The 20,058-nt window shown below is 42.0% G+C and overlaps 1 protein-coding gene across 1 annotated transcript in view; it reads right to left on the bottom strand.

Moving 5' to 3' along the window:
• Window positions 1-118: 118 nt before the first annotated feature.
• Window positions 119-20,058, bottom strand: part of LOC146808901 (uncharacterized) — a 110,998-nt gene continuing 91,058 nt past the window's right edge. The window contains exon 5 of the mRNA XM_085615712.1: window positions 119-3,041. Coding sequence (XP_085471838.1) covers window positions 2,905-3,041 — 137 coding nt within the window. The 3' untranslated portion in view covers window positions 119-2,904. The remainder of the gene's footprint in view (window positions 3,042-20,058) is intronic.

The raw sequence follows: 20,058 nt of genomic DNA, 5'->3' as shown, positions 1-20,058 counted from the left end.
ACCTCACTCACTCAGGCCTTTCGTGATTACATTCTCTGTACAGTCAGCATGGAGCCAAGAGTTACATCAACATTTGCTTGCGATCTCCGTCATTCCACTTAAGAGACACAGACTCAGATGGTTTTACAATGAGCTTTATTCATCTACACAGCTCCAGCACAGGCAATGCAATCAGGCTTTCATTGACCTGCATAGCACAGCTCTCAAGAAAGATTTAAAGGATTTGAGACTCCCAGCATATTGGTCATGATTAAATGCTGTAGTCAACATGCCTAAGTAATTCAACATGACAATGGAAGCATGGAAGACCGAGGGTCATGGGTTGCACATGGCAGATTGAGTTCTAGATGATGTGGAAGAAGAGGACAGAACATCTAAGTCAGTCACAAAATAGTGTCATAATAAATGCCTTATGGAAGCATCTAGGTGGTTGGCATTGCCTCCAGAATGGAACCTATGCTTGATCATTGTGAATTAGGGGACTTTTTACAATGTTATGTTTATGCTTATGCGAGGTGGCACTAACTGTGCCCCAGCCCTAACAGATATTTGGAGGAACCAAAATGGAATACATCCCTTCATTACAGTAGTTGCTGACTTTCTCTGTGTGGGTATATAGGACGCAAGGAGTCTGTGGTGGAGGAGCAGGTGCAGTCCATACATACTTCCATGACTCTTCTCTCATTAGACAGCATGTTGAAGGATGCAGATACAAGTAAAAACAAGAACTGTCTGTCTCAAACACGAACATCTCTCCCTACCCATCACCACCCAATAAGTGTATGTTGCTGACTCAACAAAATTCTTCTTTCAAGACCATAATGTTTGACACTGTGTACACTACAACATCTTCTTTCAGGTTACTGTGTCAATTCAGCATTGGTTTGTGACTGAAAGACTCCACTTATGAAAACATGTTTCTAACAGTTAAGTAAATGAGTCAATGTTAAAGTTGTAAACCAAACCTCAGTTTGAGCATTCTTCGATATACCCAGTAGCTGATAGTAGTTGAACGGCCATGGATAGCCTACTGCAGAGAGTCCACAGACGATGTCGGATAGCATGATGGTGATTCCAAATGGCCCAGTAGAGATGTCATATGGCCCATTGAAGTGCCTTTTGTTATCCTGATATTGTTAGATGGCTGACTGGAAATTCCAAACAGCCTTTAAAGGGTATCTAAAGGCCTATAGGAGATGTACCGACAATTTGCAGCTTAACATATTTCATACCCAATACATCGGTAGGAACGACTGTTTTCAACCCTAACCTACAGGAGCTGTTAGATGGCACCCCAGAGGTCTCAGGTGGTTTACTGGAGATATCAGATGAGATGCCTTGCTGGAGATGCCTGATGCCTATTGAGCAAGTTGGCTGTATCAGCTGCTGGCCAGACAGATGAGATGGGAGAGCCAGACATACCGAAGATATCAAATGGCCTACTGGAAATGATACATGTTTCACGGAACATGTGCAATCGTCCACTAGTAATTCTAGATAGTTCTGCCACGTGTTCATATGTGCAAACTGAGAGATCAGATGGCCTTGGGATGAAATCAGACCACATGATATGTCAGTGGCTCTAGTGTTCTAGCTGGTGGCATCAGGTGATGCCTCAAGCCGACCTTATAAAAGTGAGTATGTGAGATGCTTGCAGAGGAATAGCTGCCCACCATGTAGTCAAGTTGTTTGGTTAGTGTGATAAGAGAGATCAAATTCCTTAAAGACTGTATTCTCCTTGACTCTGGACATAGAGTACACAATTGAATTTGCTCAGTCTGCTCAATCTGCAGATGCTAGCTGCACTATGGATCTGGCTGGTACAGTATGTTGATCACTCTGATGATAGTATCAAGGAACTCTACTCTGAGCCATTGTTCCATTCAGAACCCAGCTCAAAACTAGTTGCTTGCAAAACAAAGGCGGAGCCCTTGCTGCCGGTGGATGCCATGGGCCTCCACCATTTATAGAGCCTTTTTGATACCCTGTACGATAAAACTGGGCAAATGAGCAAGACACTGCAAGGAATGCAAAGCTGCAATAATATGCCCACTCTCTGTGAGGCATATGGGCAGTGTGTACTCTGAGCATCTTTAAGGTACCACCTCCATGGTGGATAAATGAAGCCTATGGGGCAGCAAGATATTTATTGATGTCTCACTTTATGCGTGATTAAGCCAGCCATTTGGCAAGTCAGTAGAATATATATGAGCAGAGACACCAGGCAGCTGGAATTTGAGTTTCTGTATGGAATATCAGCACATATATTCACCTATTATGAATACATCCTCACAGAACAGCGACTAATGGTGCTGACAAAACTTTATCAAGTGGAATTCTAAACAATGTCTTGAGATGTAGCCCCTATTCTGAGCAGGTACTAATTGTGTGTGAGGTGACAAGTTCGGAAGGTGTCAAAGGAGAAAGTTACATGCATTACTTGGTTGTCTCCTGCCATTGTAGACAGGGTGTGGGGGCCAATGACCCAGGCCTTGCTGCACAGCAACCCTCTCTCAATGTGATTTTACTGCTGTATTTCCAGCCTGGTAAAATCCGGTGCAGTTGTCCCGCGCCATGAAACAGGTGTGGGACATCAGTGCCCCTATGATGAGCAGAGCGTAATTGGTGCCTCCAGGCATAGAGCAGGACTGTACCATCCCCTTGGTGGGTGTGCTTTCCACTTGTTGTGGATAGAGGCATAAAACAACATGTAACTTGCTATGGTGCGGAAGCAGATTGGAAGCTATGCAGACCTCTTAAGTAAGAGATGTGTTACCTCTAGTCCATTCCATAAAACTCAATTTTAATAATCGAAGATGCGGGTTCAGCGTGCTTGGTTCCTATTAGCTACAGCACTCCAGCAGGTGGCTCAGGTGGCTCAGTGCTGGGGTGGGGTGAGTCTGCTCAGTGGGCTTCAGAGCCTGGCTTGGAATCACAGTGAGATGCAGATGTGTCTACGACTGTTCCAGGAAGGAGATGCAAGATAGAACAAAAACCGGGAGTGGAACATCCTGCAGAGGAATAGGACACCATTTCAGATCCTGCAAACAAGAACAGAAATACATTTACTCACACTTGAGTGTAAAACAACACTTTATTTACTGCGTAACCTACAGTTCTTGCAATGTGACTCTGGAATGGCTCATTTCATCAGAACCGCAGCATCAACATTGGGTTAATACTGGTAGTAGAGAACAATGGAGACTGTAAATAGAAAAGGTGCAGGCAGATCTCCACAGCTGGCACTGAAATGGACAAATATTCAGTTACAAAATATGGGCCAGATCTAGAGCTTGGATAGAAGAAATACAGACTCCAGGGGCCTCACACAGAATGCACCCACCATGCTGGCCAAGGAATATTTACCACCTGTCCAGTTTGAGTGCCTGCCAGTGCCAGAGTGACCGATGCGAAGGTAGGAAAGTTCGACAAGTACGAATTAGCATACTTCTTTTTTCAAATCATTTGCAATAGGCTATCCCCATCTGGGCACCCAGAATCAGGAACGTCATCCCTAGCATCGGCCAGGAGCACCCGGACTCTTCTTCAGTTTAGGGAAGAGCTAAAGACACCCCTCTTTACAGAACACCACTAAGCAAACACAGTAGTCAGTCAGTCGGTCAGAAAATATGGGTATTGGGGCCATGGTCAGCGAAATGATTGCAAAACATCTTAGAACCGTTATGACATTTTATTTCATGACATAAAGCATAAAGTTCTGCAGGAACTAACATTATTGCAAGTAAAATGCAGTAAGAAGCTCATATAGGGCCCGATTCACAGAACGAACTTAAGACAAAATCCTAAACTTACTACCATTTTGGTATTCACAGAAGGCACTTACTCATTTTGGTATTCACACAAGGCACTTACTCATTTCGGTATTCACAGAAGTTAGGAGTCCTAACTTTAGGACTCCTAAATGCCTTCTGCGAATACCGAAAGCCTTAAAATTAGGATTGTTCTCAATTTAGAAGTAGTAAAGTTAGGACTCCTAACTTTAGGACTCCTAAATGCCTTCTGTGAATACCGAAAGCCTTAAAATTAGGATTTTTCTCAGTTTAGTAGTAGTAAAGTTAGGAGTCCTAACTTTAGGACTCCTAAACTGAGAAAAATTCTAATTTTAAGACTTTCGGTATTCACAGAAGACATTTAGGAGTCCTAAAGTTAGGACTCCTAACTTCTGTGAATACCGAATTGAGTAAGTGTCTTCTGTGAATACCAAAATGAGTAAGTGCCTTCTGTGAATACGAAAATGGTAGTAAGTTTAGGATTTTGTCATAAGTTAGTTCTGTGAATCGGGCCCATTATATTTGATCTGATAAATAAAAAACTAGATTCGGAAAATCCTTATGGAACATTTTAGATCTATATTTACAAAAGATTAAACCTCCATAGGGATTTATACAAATATTTATGTACCTTCCAATATGGAATCTCCCAAATCTTTGTCTCCCTCCTCCACTCCCGTGTACCCAATTGCTCTTCTCTCCCCACCTCCATCTTTTTCTCTTCTGTGTAATAGCCTCTTTTCCTGTCTTTTCTTTTTTCTTTCTTATATACTGCTCTTACTTCAAAGCCCTTTCTTTGTACTTGATTAATTCTTTTTGGAATCTATTATGCATCCATGAAATAATTCTACTAATTGTGTCACAATTTATTCTATAATAAAATCTTTATATTTTTAGGTTTAGAATGATACTTACCCCCTTTTTTTTGGCACCATATATTTATTGCATATTTGAGAAGAATGTACATTGCTTTCTATCCACTGTGTTATATATCATTAAAAACAAATTAAATATTCTGTCTTGTTGCCAACTGTTAGAAAAAGATCAATGTGATAACGTTGTTTCTCCACAAGTTTAAAGGGAGGGGTCTTGAACTGGGGCCAAATACACTGTTAATTGGATTTAAAGCAATATTTAAATGACAGATATCACTAATTATCCATTCAATCTCATCCATCACATTTTTTCAACAATGGTGCAATAGAATAACATATGTTTCAGTTTTGCTGCTTTTCTGGGGAGTCAAAAAGACCCAGTGTATAAAGTCTTTCAAGGAGCCTCTAGCATTTATATTTGCCCAATGTTTACATTGATGTCCGAGGGGAGAAATCTTGTATTCAGGACAGGGTTTCCAGATATGGTTCCATTCCATTTTGGTTGGTAGTATTATGGTTAACGTATTAAAATATTTTTCCTGTTTTCTGACAAAGTCATTACTTATTCTGCAGTTTTTAGCTGCCAGGTTGGACAAGGTGTCCCCACCGCTCCTACTACTGTAAATGCAGTGAGTGTGGGCCAGAGAGAAGGATGCAAAGTGTAGTTGACGGGTGGGTTGGTGGAAGCTCACCCAGTGGTTGAGGTATGCTGGTCCTGTGTTGTGTAGGGCCCTGTAGGATGGGTGAGCATTTTGAACTGGCACCATTTGCTGACTGAGAAACTGTGAAGAGATTTGAAGTGTGGGGTGTGGGTCCATCTTGGGAGGTCAAGGATGACCTTGGCTGCTGCTTTCTGAATGGTCTGTAGTCTGTTCAGTAGTTGTGAGGTGTTGCTATGGGGAGGGCGTTGTTGTAGTCCAGGTAATGGAAACATTTGAGATCTGTATAGTGTTTTGATTGCTGATAGCTGTATAATTTCTCTTTATAAATCTCAGCATTTGGAAGTTTGTGTTTAAATTGTAACGCAACAAAGGAGGAAGGATTGTTGTCAGCCTTTTACAAATCCTTTAGTGTATTAATCCCATTTGTAGCCTAGTCTTCCCACATTAACATTTTCACATATATTTTTTATTTACATTTAGCGTTTAGTGACGTTAAATTTAAACCTCTGACTTTGAGTTGAAATCTACACTCAAGGATTGTGGTTGGATGGGTTGAAGAAGCCTCATCATGTACAAAGACCAAGGACACTGAGATAGGAGTAGTCTGTAGGTATAGGGGCTATCAAAATAAACCATCAAGTACCAGCACAGTCTGACACAGAGTACAATGGTTCTGACGCTTTGCCTGCAGAAACTATGATGAACAAAGCTCCTACCCAGCCACAGTTGATTTGCTACTTGAATCTACATTTGTACGGCTAGTGGACAACAAAAGTGGTCCTTAACACATGTGTTCCTGGGTGTCATAACCATACCTCAATACTCCTGTTGGTCCATGGGCCATGCCGGTGGAAACATGTGCACCCAATGCCCACCACTGTTGAATGTAGACCCAATGGTGGAGACATAAAATGCAATTCCTACATAAACCTGTACCTACTGTGTGTTAGATGCTTTGAGCAATATTACTGGATTTATTTCGGGTACGTTTTGATTGGCTGGAGTAAGGCACCTTAATAATCTCCACCAACCAGGGTGTTGGAAATGTGGAAACAGCTGTTTTCACTGTGAAGTAGTGTAAATGTCCCCACTTGCTTCCACTTTCATAGTGGGTGTTATTGACATTAATGCCCCAAAATAAATTTTCCTTGAATAAACAGTAGACAAGAGGCATTTGGCAAAACAATAACAGTTGGTTTAATTAAACTCTTCGGCTGTTGTTAGCATAACATGGAACACAGTGCTGCTGAAAAAAGTTCCTACCAAGTTCAATTAAGATTGGAGTGATATTGTTTGTATTTGCAGTAATGCAGCTACGTATATGAACAAGTTGTATAATGGCCTGTCAAAATCGATACCTGAGCTGAAGTGCTTCCCTGTAAGAGATCCTTGTCTCTTGCTAGATTGTATGCTGAAAGCATCTTTCAATTTTCAGAGTTAATAAAGAATGCTATTGACTTAGTAGTTCATTCTGGTGCAGTAAAAATGTATTTGGTCCTCATATACCCTGTGCACACACTACCTATACACATGCACTATCAGTACAGAAAGCAAGCAATAATTAAAATGAAATTAAAATTCCATAAACACCGGAAAAACACTGTTTATGTTGTTTTTAATGGCGCAAAAATGTGTAACCACTGATAACCACTGTTTTTTAAGGTATTGAAAAAACTGAAAAAACCCCACCAGAATTTACCAAAAATAGAAACTGAAAACAGGAAAGCCTAATTATACTTTATGGGTTTGTGGCAGAAGAAAAAACGATCAACTCCGAGCGGCTCCGGGCGTTTGTCAACTACATTACCCGACACGCTCCGCTTTCCGCTACTAAGTTCCTCCTAATGCTGCAACTCTCATATCACGTGTTGGTGGTCGGATACGCAATTGGTTCATGTGACTCTTCGAGGCTTCAAGGGTCGCGTTCACACGGTTCCGGCTACCACTCGGCACATCCAGGAAGGAGGTCCGGGGTAGCGACGGACAGGTAGGCGAACCATGAAGCACCCTGTATTTGCGTAGCCCCTTATCTGCATTTGTTGTATGGACATGCATGTTGTCCAATTTTGCGCAGAGAGCGCTTAGATTTGATTTTTGGACTCGCTGTTTGTCTGTTTGTAGTATTCGGGTTAACCGAGTGACCTAGTGTTAAGCTATGTTGTTTACTCCACCGGTCCAGCAGCATAAGGACATTTGGAGTATAGGTTATCGACTCAGGCTACACGTTGAATCGTGGCGCCGTTTCAATACTCTAGCTCCAGTCTAGAGGTTTTGAGGTCCTAATCGGGCATGATTGCAGGGTTGGGGCGGGTAAATATTTGGACCCGCAACAATTCTTTTTATTTACTGTTTTCTGTGGTGATTCAATACTAGCCAAAGTGTCCATTTTTGCTAGGTACCGATACCCGTGTTTCTCTCATATGTACCTCAGGGAGGAACCGGGCATTCTACTTTTTAGTCACTGCATGGCCCAACAGTTAGACCTTTTGCTAGGGGCCTTGATAAGCTCTGATTCACAGTCAGTTTACTAGTAGCTTCGCAATGTTTGAGTTCGTACAGCTAACCCCTGTTAACGCCGACATCAGTGAGCAGATTATACCTTGCCGTATCTGTTCCTTTTGTCTCTTAGAGCGCTGCCTCATGCCCTGAGTTGTGACCAGGAGTGTGGGACGTTCCCCGATCTCTTGACGGATAAGGAGGTATTTTGATTCCCTTCTAGACAGACGTTTACTTTTGGAACGTGTGCAATAGATCTACCTTCATTTGCTATTTGATCCAGCTCTCAACATTTTGTATGTTTGTCCCAGGTCAAAGTTGATTTTATCCAAATAGAAATAATTTTGTCTTTCTCAACAGGTGACCTGAATACTTCCTGATGGTGCCTTATATCAATTGATAAGCAGGTACCATTGTTCGTTGTATCGTTCCTTTTATGTCCCTGTGCACACTTTATCACTTTGCAGTAGTGTTTTATTATGGTCCTGAAGAAAGCCACGGTCATCTCTTCGAGACGCTAGTTGGCTGAAACATGTAGACCTACACCTAGAGTACGTGTTCCTTATTGTTTGGTGTACACGTTTTACTCTACCATTTCTGCGTCTTTTACTGTTGCTATCACTGGATATTGAATAAAGTATTTTTCCAGTGCTAATCAATTTTAATATCACGTTTTCACACACTGCACCTTACTTCACTACACTATAGGCAGCTTCCTCCTATTTTGGGAGTGATTCCCTCCAAGTTTATTAGCTAAAACATCCTTGAGCTCCTCCTTTTTATAGTAACTTAAGGAGTAGTAGCTCTTTAACCGCACCAGGTGCGGTTAAGGGAGGTCCCAGATGATGAAGCATGCCACTTCGGTGGGTGATGGGACTTGGTCCTTTTTGAAAGGATCCCCTGATCTAGGTTTGTAAGCTGGCATCTCCTTCCTAAAGGTCAGCAAATTAGAAGTGCTACGTAGAGCCAATGGCAAAGCATTCCAAAGCTGCGATGCCTTCAGCTTGAAGGAGCGAAATCAATTTACCTTGAAAAAACAAGAGGTCTTTGGCAAAACAGGAACAGTTGGTTCAATGTAACTCTTCGGCAAGGAGAACCGTTACAGATTTGGCGGTCTTAGGTCTGTCTCAAAGTCGAATCGATCTGAGAGCCATTATATACCTTTCTTGGAGCATCATAAAAGAAATTGGAGTTCTTTTTTAGGGAAAGGAATGCCGGTCTAGTCTTGGAGTCATAAATTAGCTCATGAACACTGCTGCCCTGTGTGTTTTAGCTTCATGTGGAATCTAACTTTATGGTGTTTTGAGAACGCATACACCCCTCCGGCCATGTGAGTTTTATTGGGGGCAATCTCCCATGACCATTGTAGTCTCACTGCACCTATATGTAGGATCGATCTGAGTTTACTGTTTGCGTGTTTGTCTGCAGGCTATGTGTCAACCCACCTGTGATCTATCAGTCAGTACTCTCAGGCCCAGGTCACTGGGCCTGCCTTACCATATATTTCTGAATCGGGGTTGATGGAGAAGTCTTATGGGGTCAATTCGACAGCAGTTATACAATTTCATTTCTATATACACACGTATCGTTGTGTACATCAACATCAACTTTTTCATTTATTAACATTATTTATAAATGCTATTCATTTATACCCTGCAGCCGATTTGGTATATACGTGTGAGAATTAAAATTAACTAATGTCATGTAGTCTACCCTGAGTGAAAACCAAAAAATTGTATGTAGTGAGGTTTTATGGTTCTTGATGCAAGCCTGGAAGAATGAAACTGTTGACATAGAACATCCCTGGGATGAATAACTTTATAAAAAGTCACCCGAGGGTTTCATTCTTTAGAGGACAGAATGTCAGGAGTGTGACACCTCAAGAGAGCCACTTGGATACATCAGAGTTTTGAAAACTTTCTAGAAAATCGAAAAATGTGTTTTACCCATCCTCATATTCTACTTTTTCTTGGGGGTAGCAATATGAATTCATGTAGGGGTTCCATATACAATTTCAAAAGCCTGAAACTTTCTGAAGAGGAAAACTCTAGGATTGCTTGGCTGGATGTAGGACATCTGTTTGTTCAATGTGTATGTACCACAGGTGATAGATGCATCTTTCTTCCCTAAACTTATTGATTTGGTGCCCCACTGCTTGACACTCCTGCAATATGGCAAATTAACTTTAATTGTGATGATGGGGATCTGAGATATGTCTTGTCTTAGCTGGGCAAGGAGGATAGTCTCATGATGCAACTCACCCACATAGGGCCTGATTCGCAATGGTAAACTTACATTTGTGTATACATTTACTATTTTTTCGGTATTCTCAAACTAAGATTTAATAATAACTTTACCACTGTAAAGGCTCCGCCGTCATGGCAGAGAACTCTACACATAGAAAGATAGGACAGGCATACTAGTAACTATAGAAGCAACTATAACTCATGCCCTAGTCATGGACTGCTTATGAACTCGGATAGTTGATCACTGATGACATTTTCCATGGCATCACTGATGACATCTGAAATGACACCATTAATGAGACGGATGCATGGTGAGGTGTGAGTTATAGTTACTTCAGTTAACTATAATTGGAGAATGATTCTCAAAAACGCTCTCTGACTAAAAAAGTGGATTTTAATCAAGACTGAAAGTGGTTTAAGAAAGTGTCTTCAGTTTCCCTTTGTCAAATCAAATCTATTTGCTGTATTATATCTGCTTCTTCTTTCTTGCTTACAGAGCATTTTAGTGATATAAGAAATTTGTCTTAGACATACAAGAACGTATTTGAGGTATTTTTATTGTGTTTTAATTAATCTTTTCAAACAAAGAAAATTTCTTTATAGCTGGATTTCGGGTATCAGATCAGATACCAGCGCTATATGTTAGATGTATGTACTCATTTTCGTTGTGTCATTTTCAAGGTTTAGGCTAGCAGTCACCATGCAGAATTGTACTCCTCCACCATCCTTCTTGCCTTTTTCTGGTTAACCTACCCTTAAATGGTATGAATGGAAGAAAGATTTTTGCAATTATGTGGTCCTAATTTAACTGCAGAAAAAAGTCTACGCTAATACATTGCTTAAAATCAGAAGGACAAGAGGTTTTTGATAATCTGCTGGATCACACAGATGAGGAGGATGAAAGTGCCTCTAAGAGCATGAATGAGTTTGGAAGGTGTACTTAGAAACTGTAGGAAACAACGTGGACAAACCCACAAATAAGTGTTACCAATTATGTTGAATCAGTATGATGTCATAGAGTACAGACATCCATTGGATTTGTAAGAAGACCCCTCACCCACCAACCAAGCTGGTGGCATGCTTCATCATTGGGGTCCCAGCTGGGCTGCCAAATGCAACCCAGCTGTGCTACATCGCCTGATTACAGCGCATCGGGTTTTGTGATTTTGTGAGATGGGTGCTTAGAGAGTGGTGAGGCTTAAGTCTCTAAGAAATACCCAGATGAAACTTTAATTAAAGGGTCTTAGGACATGGTTAAAAATGAAGCCGGGATTTAGTGAAGATAAAAATTTTACTTCAATATCCCTTAGGGGTAGGTCAACATGTTTCAGCCTTTTACGTTAGTCGTAAGGTTTTCTTCAGGAACACGGTGTTAAAAAATGGTGAGGTGGCTACAAAAGTGGAGGTAACCATGTGAGTGATATATCAGCACACACGCTAAGGTGTGCTGTGTATGTAGAGGAAGCACCGTACTTACGGACCCACTTAATGGTTGAAATCTGTAATAGAAAACACACAAAATAAAGGACATATAGACATATAAAACAAATGCATCGAACACGTGACTGTCCTTACTTGCATGCTGCGACCGTTGCTGTGCTCTGATGCATCTGGTGAGTAAAAACCTGTTGTGATAATTACCCTAAAAAGGGTGTTGCATGCAATTGCATGGCTATACCTTTGTAGAGAACGTCATGCATGGGAAAGAATATAGCATGCATAAATGATGGCCATACGAATACCATGCGTTGTCACAAGTATGCGCAAGACAATGCGTTGTCACAAGTAGATCTATCACAGTGAGCGCAGGAAAATTAATGCACCTATGCCGGCTAAGCAGGCATGATGTTGCTGGCTGATTAATGCGCGGGACATGTCGAGTCCATGGCGGAAAGTGTGAACATATTGATGCGCATATGCCTGCAAGAAAATACGCATAATGATGCTAAAAAGAACATGGATGATTAGGTCCAGGGACCACCCATGTAGGGAGGAAGAAAATGGAAAAGAATCTTACTTCAACCAGATTTAAATGGATCAGGAGGATCCTTTAAGTGGGAGCCTCCTGTAGTCAAACACCGCGGGTGATAGAGATGAAGCAAGTAGATATAAAAAAATCGGGCAGGGTGACAGGTGTCGGCCTTGCAGCGATGTCGCTAGGAAGTTTGACATGGAAACTACTTCAAGGATGGTCTCCCAACATTCAAACCTGTTCCGTGCTTAGCAGGAACCCCCCCGGTAAAAGTGCCAGTGTTTGCCCAGCACAGATAGCAGTTCTTGCACGGGGCGTGGCTACGACAGGTGATGTATGCCACGTGAACAGTGGAAATAAACTAGAGTGCTGACCCTGTTAACGTAGGAGACCACCGCACAGAAGGAGGGGCGCTTAATTTCCTGGTCACATGTGAAATGTGACCAGGGTGGAAAAACTTGTATTTTGGTGATACCAATAAAGTTTTGAGAGTTTGAACACTAAAGTAATGTAATGTACAGACACATGGGGGCAACAACCATAAGGCCATGAATTAATGGCAGTGGGAGGAGGCGTCGCCAAAATGTCTTATTGGTGATGCCAAAAGAGGAATGGCTAAAATAGATGCATTATCGGAGGTGAATCAACCGGGTTGATGCAGTATATTGACATGTTTATAAGTGGGCAAACTGTGTGAATCAGCCCTGCTGGTGCATGTTGGTCAAGGCACGTGAAATTATTAAACTGAGGAAAGTCTACAGGGGTAAATGTAGAAAATGTTGAAGGCATACATCTGTGTGTGAATGTGCGTGTGTCAATAAACCACACCCCACTGGTGTGTGTTAATCACGGAGTGGCTAACACATACGTTGAAAGACGTTCATGAGTGTATATACATGTGGATAGATGTGGCATCCAAAGCCTTATTGTGTCAGGCAAAAGGTCTATGTGCCATCAAACAGGACTATGATGATGGAACCTAAATGCATCACTGCTCCAATCATGGAATAGTCGCATTGTTAGTGCATGTATATAGTTGAGATGCCCACTGTTCGGATGTTGTTACAAATGTATAAAGTACTAAGAATGCAGAAGTCCCAAGTGGTGTCACTTAAACTCTTTGGACTGAGTTCCATACCAAGGGATAGAGAGCCCCTTGTCATGGCAGAAGCAATCCACTTGTTCTGTGAAAGCTTACCTCATTGTTACTCCACACACTCACCCAGAGCAGGAGAGGTGCCAATTTGATGGTGTCTAAAATATATTCTAAAGTCAATTAAGAGTGCAAAATGAAATTATCACTAGATGGCGAGAGATTTATCAACCGCTTACATATATTGTTTTCTTCTGTCTGTATGGCATTAGCATTATGGTGTCCCCATACTACTGCTACGTTTGTTGCTCTAGGGAGAGATAGTGGAAATACCATCCTTCTTGGCTATATTAAAATGGGACCCTGCCGCTCTTACAAGTGTCAGACGTACTGTGTTTACTTGTGGCTGCCAGGAATTACGTGAGTCAAACACCATGCCCAAATAGCAAAAGTTCTGTACTGCACTGTGGTGTTGTTCATTCAGTTTTAAGGCTGTCAGGACTTTTCTACCGTGGCAACACGCCATTGTATGGGATTTCCTAAAATAAGTTTTCATGCCAATGCCTGCTTATGAATAGCACAAAAGAATCTAGTAAGATACGCAGTGCACCGGATGTTCTAGCCAACAAAAGTGCGTCCTGGCATATAATAATGCCCAGACAGGATAGGTGAAATTTTTCTGTATGTCCCCACTTGAACTTGATAGATGAGAATTCAGATCAATAATATACAGAATAAAAAGCAGGGGTGCCATCTTGGACCGCTGGTGTACCTTACTAGCTAGTGGAAAGAGAGTTCCCCTGACTGCCCATATCATACCCTAACACCTAGTTGCTCATGGAGACTGGGTAAAACGTTGACTAAAGAAGCTTCTACCCCTAATTTGATTCACATCAACCAAAATTTACTCCCATTTACACAATCAAAAGCAGTTGACAAGTCCATAAAGGACATGTACAGTGGACAGCACTTAGGAATAGTGTATGTAGGTATAAATTCGAACACTGCTCCACTGTACCTAGCCCCGGATAAGAACCATACTGGCACGCGGATAGGATTTTATTGTAGGTGGCCCATGACTGCAGTTGAATGAAGATAACACTTCCCAGAACTTTCACAGAGCTGTCAACCAGGGAGATCAATCTATACCATTTAGGCAACCCTCTATTACCCATCTTGAAGACGTAGAGAGGGATCAGGACTCTGGAATATTACTACACAGAAAATGATTGAATACATTTGTGAGTAGGGGTCTCATAGATCCAAATTACATTAAAAAGATCCATGGGGATCGCATCTGGGCCCAGCACCTACCACCTGCACTTGATCAAATTGCATCCTCTAATTCCTTTACAGTAAACTTAGAGGGGGTGTGGAGTAGGTAAGATGCTGTTCCAATATACATTCACACTCTATCTTTCTCTAATTGGTATACATGGGTAAAATGATTAACCCATTTCTGGCCTGAGATATTGCAGATTAAAAGTTGATTAGGGGGAGCATCTCGCTACTGAAGCTTATTAACTATGTTCCGAAATACCTTGCTACAATTTGGGCAGCGGCTGATTCAATTGTTTCCCAATCTTTTCAATACAAAGAAAACTTCCTCTGCTTGATGGTCAATTTATAATTAATCACTTTGACATCCCTGGGAATACCAGCCAGCTTCTTTCTCAGGTGACAATTAGCAGTGGGTACAACTATTGTGGGTGCTCTAAAATAGATTTGAGGGGTTTCGAGAAATAATTCTTAAAGGCGTCATATAGTTGTTGGTATCAAGAGAATAACACCTCCCCTGATCCAATGCCCAGGCACAAACCAAAAAGAGTCAAGTTCTTTTTGAGAAGACAGCTCAGCACTGCAGTATGATCTTTTAGGTGCCACACTACCCGTATGCCATCTTTGGGATGCTTGTTGATACCATTATAGATTAGCAGTGTTTGTCCTTACCAAGTGGGTAGTCACCTTCAACTAATAAGGCATTATGATTGCTCAATTGGTTTGTTATCGCGGCACCATTCAGGCACCACTGCAGGAAATATTTGAAAGCAAATATATAAACAATAGTTCACGCTTAATGCCTCCTCCATATGTTGGCTTATTTGGACAGGAACCCTGAAAATATTTAACTATATACACAAGATCCAGTCGGGCACTAGAGTCCCTTAGCTTCAACCCCTGGCATTCCATAAGGCAGTATCACAACCGGAGCTCAGAGAATCAAGCTCTGAAATCCCCACATATTAAGATTTATGGTTGTGATGTTTTGCCCTTCAACAGAGTTTTCGGGCCTATATTAAATGTAAATAACTCATCAAATAAATGACAATGAGAGTTGGAAAAACCATTGTTGTAAAAATTAACCAAATGAGCTAAAACAATTAAGAATATGCAGAGCCTGGTATGCTGTACTGGCAGTATTTACAACATAGACTTTAATTCTGAGGTTAAGTTTAAACCAGATAGAGAGACCCCCCTTGTCTCTTCCATTGGATGAGGCAGGATGGGAGTAACACAGAAATCCCTTACACAAAACGTGTGATACTGTCCAAGACTCTTGAAAATCATATTTATCAAAGAAAGACAGCAACTCAGGATTAATGTTGCTGAGCCCAGCTATGCTCCAACTTATTATTGTAGAATAATTACTGCCAGTCCCCCACCTGACATTGTGTCCCCTGTCTTAAGCTTCTCCCTGGTCGGCACCTTCAACAAGCAAAGTAACACTGGATCAAGGTAGGTGGGTACAAATAGCCATATGAGCCTTGGTTGAAGGAGCACAAAAATGGAGCTGTGACAAGTGACCATACATCCCCTGCACATAAAATTCAGATCCTGGGGACCAATAAACTGTCAATCCTGACCATTAAGGTCCATTAGGTGTGCAAAACTTTGTAACATCTAATATTATAACTGCCATGAGCTCATGGCACCTGAGGCAGGGCTGGGTGTCATTGAAGATGAGGGGGCCTATAGAAAAGGCCAAGAGGGGAATGCTATCATTTCCATTCCTAGCATACGGCTGATAATACTGGGGCAGAATTTTGCTTGCAATCACTGGATACCTTGTTCACAATGATACAGTCCCCTTGAAAAGATTTAACGGAGGTGCCAATCCAAGCCACACGATGTACCAACAAAATATCTTTATAGTCCTGTACCTTGAAGTTAGAATGATTGACCAGCCAATGGCACACCTTGTTCTGGAGCTGATTGGTTGACTCCTGATTATAGTATGAAATGAGGGGACACCAACCAGAACAACAACATATGGATGGCTGGCAGGGAGAAAATGTATCATGGGTAACTGAGTAGACTGAGGTACAGGATGGGTCTCTCACACGGTAGAGCAAGGTATAGCGAGGGCATAGAGGAACTAGTTGGGCCTGTTGCATGGGCTGGGGCATCTGGAAAAGCATCAGACCGGAAAGTGTGCCCGGACAGCTGAGGGGTAGTAGGTCTGGTGGATGTGTAAGTGCTAGTTATATAAGAGGCTGTGGAATGTAGAGGACAGCGTGTTCATAACAGCCATCTGTTGTTGCCACAAATTATTTTTCAGCTGCTATCTCCAAATTGTCCAGCTTCTCCCTCAGATGGCTCAAACACTCTTTGAGTGGCAACGTAAATGTTTGTATAACAGAGGCCCAGACAGAATCCTCAGTGACCCGCCCATAAGATTTCAATTTGGATCTACCACGCCAGATGGTGTTGATGGTGTTAACAAATTGTATCCAGTCCTCTGGGTCTTTCGCATGCGCTTGGTGGGTGACAGTGGTGTGGGCGACATAGAAACATAAAACTCCTTGCTGGGCTTGGGGACGATAGTACATGAAGAGGTCACCATCTGATCCAATTAAAAAATTGAGCTATCCAGATTAGGTGGTTCAAATACCAGCTCCGCAATATCAATTATGTCCAGTGTGGAAAGAGGAGATATTCCAGCACATCCTAAGGTTTGAGGCCTCTCGGCTAAGTCAAAGTCAATTTCCTTTGACACAACACTGATGGCTCCAGCCAGAAATAAATCTATTGTGGTTGGATTACCCCCTGGTATGGACTTATTATGTGTTTTCATTTTGCCAATAATGTCAGGTATCGCATACTAATGCCAGCAGAGTAAATCTCATATAGTAGGCCATGGAATATTCTCACAGACTTTGCCAAAGGACAGGATGGTGCGAGCAAAACAGGGGGGGGGGTCTATAAAACCACATTTAAATTGAAGGCAGTGGCAGAACACAAATCCCCAAAAACGGGCCCCAGCCATGGACAGACGGGCCCGCCCTTGTTCCAAGCTTTACCCGGGCACGGCTCGGGCACACCTTTGCATGTCCCGCACTGCTGAAGTCCCTGGATGCTTTAGTAGTGTCAGCTGTCAGGGCCCTCCTGTGACTAGCAGGATGGATGTTGGGTTACTGAGCCCCACCCCAGCAGGCCCATCTCAAAGATTTCAGGCAGCGCACCATTGTGGGCCTCTGGCAGTCCTTAATTAGTCTCTTGTGTTGTGGGAGTCCCTTTAGTAGCATCAATTGTTATGCCCCTCCTGTGACTGGCTGGGTGAATAGTGTGGGACTGAGTCCCATCGCAGACGGGCCTCAGTAAAGTTTGCAGGCAGAGCAGCATTGTGGACCTCTGACAGCCGTAGTAATTTTGGTAGCTAAACAGTTTGAGCATTCACTAGCAAGCGTAGCTGAGTTACGCAAAGAGAAGACACAAAATGTGAGTGTGAATGCAATATGAACCAAACTTAATGAGCCATGTCCCATAGACAAAATTTGAAGGTCAAAGGTGTTTGCTATTGTTGCGGTATTCAAGGTCATTTGGTTAATGGAAGAGAATGCCTTTCTTTTACCAAACATTTGGAAGAAGGAGGCATATGTCCAAATGTTGCAGAGGAACAAAATGAGTTGCTATCGGTAATGCAATCACAACAGATTTGGATGAGTCTGTACCATAAATGAGAATTGATGTTAATAGTATAGTTGATAAATATTTCCCTTATCCAATAGGAATTGGAAGCATCAATGGTATACATGTGAACATGATGATGGATCGGGGGCAAAGCAGACTGCAATAGCAGATACAATTGTTAATATTGAAAAAGACGATGACAATTTGAATAACGATGCATTCATGTTTATAATTAAATAATTCACCTTTAATGAATTCTCCGTCAAACCCAACTCAGAAATATGTGGTCAGGCAGACCCTGAGACCTAGGACTGAGGTTACTGATTGAGTGGCATGCAGCTGACAGAGAAACACGTAAACAGGAATCCCATGTGAATCCCACAGATAAACGACACTACAATGGTCCAGAGAGATTTGCGTTAATTAAGTACATATGGCCAAAGGGGTACGCGTGTTCCCAAAATACCATAAAGTGAGACGCCACATGAAGTTTGGAAAGCATAGCCAATCATGACACAGCACACACAGTACATGCAGTGATCACATGCCCCCATGCCTGGCATCTAGACACATTACCCACTGGGCGCATTATGTCCACGTAAGGTCGAGTCCCACCTGTAATCCTCATCCAAAGCTTTATTTATGCCTCAAAAGACAGCGGTTCACACTCCTCACCAAAATAGGATCACCGGAACTATTTTATGATACTCAACAAACTATTTAAAATTAATCCTAGACCGATTGTACATTGAGACAGTCCTTAGACACCATTTCTGTTTCCTGACCAAAGCGTTTTTATTAAATAATCAGTTCCTGTTTTGCCAAAAGCCTCTTGTGTTTTTCAAGGTAATTCATATTCGAGCAGCAAAATGCATGATGAGATTTTGATGAGCTATTGTGTCTCTCAAGCAACCATATGTAAGACCATACAGTTATGGTATAATCCTATTGAGGTGAGAGGCTATTTTGATGATCATTGCAATTGAATGTCATAGATTGGAAGGCATATGTCTCTGTGGTGGGGGACACTGTGCTGAGCTGCCCATGCCAGAAGTTGCTTGACATCAGTTTGAATCCCAATGCAAATCCACAAGTACAGGATACTTGTGTGAGTGATCTAGCAAGCAACATTGTGTGTTCTTTTCTCAAACTATTTTCTGAAAAATTGGTTGTCTACAAGGATACACTCATTGTATTAAAGAAAAAGAAACCATAACCAGTAAAGTAGGGAGTATCTCCATTAGTACCAGAGAAGCTCTGAAAAGAGAAATTGAGAAACTCAAACCTGAAGGAATCATTGAGCAAGTAGAATCTATCAAATTAAAAAAAACAGTTATAGGAAAAAGATTTCCTTTACCTCATACTACTAATATGGTTAGTATGTTGATTGGTGTGAAATATTTTACCATGTTAGATTTAACCTCAGCATACAATAAGGTCAGACTTTGTGAGTAATCTAAAGACTTGAAAGCATATGTAATACCTTTTAGAACCATTTGTTTTAATTGCATGCCATTTGGGTTATGTTTTGCTGTACAGTTTCCCAAAGGAGTATGACTTATTGACTGGAGGTCCTAGAGAGACCCGTCCTGGGGCCAAAAGCATTTTTTTAAAATGTTACTGCACATTCCAAAGGGAGTGAGGCCATGCGGTTGTTCTCAGAGATATTTATGGCTCTTGGGACCCCATCCCATGGTGCAGGCAGGGAAACCTGTATTTGGGAAACCTGTATTTGCTCTTGCTTGGCTCCCGCTGCACAACAGCAAACACTTAGTCCACTCCCAGGTGGAGTGAGCATAAAACATGGTCCTGCCTGCTGGCTTGGACGTATCATCTGTTTCCCTGCATGCAGTGAAGCAGGTTTGGAAACAGGTGAAAAAATTGCTCCCACATACAGGCAGCACATTTTCTGCTGCTCCTTGCATGCGGGAGCAATGACGGCTCCCGCTGGAGCTGGGAAACTTGCTGGGACTGCAGAGGTATTGGGGTCCCTCCGTGGCCCTTATCAAAGA

Source organism: Triturus cristatus, chromosome 7, assembly GCF_964204655.1.
Source record: "Triturus cristatus chromosome 7, aTriCri1.1, whole genome shotgun sequence".
Lineage (NCBI taxonomy): Eukaryota > Metazoa > Chordata > Amphibia > Caudata > Salamandridae > Triturus > Triturus cristatus.
Note: the sequence above shows the minus strand (reverse complement) of the source record. Positions and strands in the feature narration are given on the sequence as shown.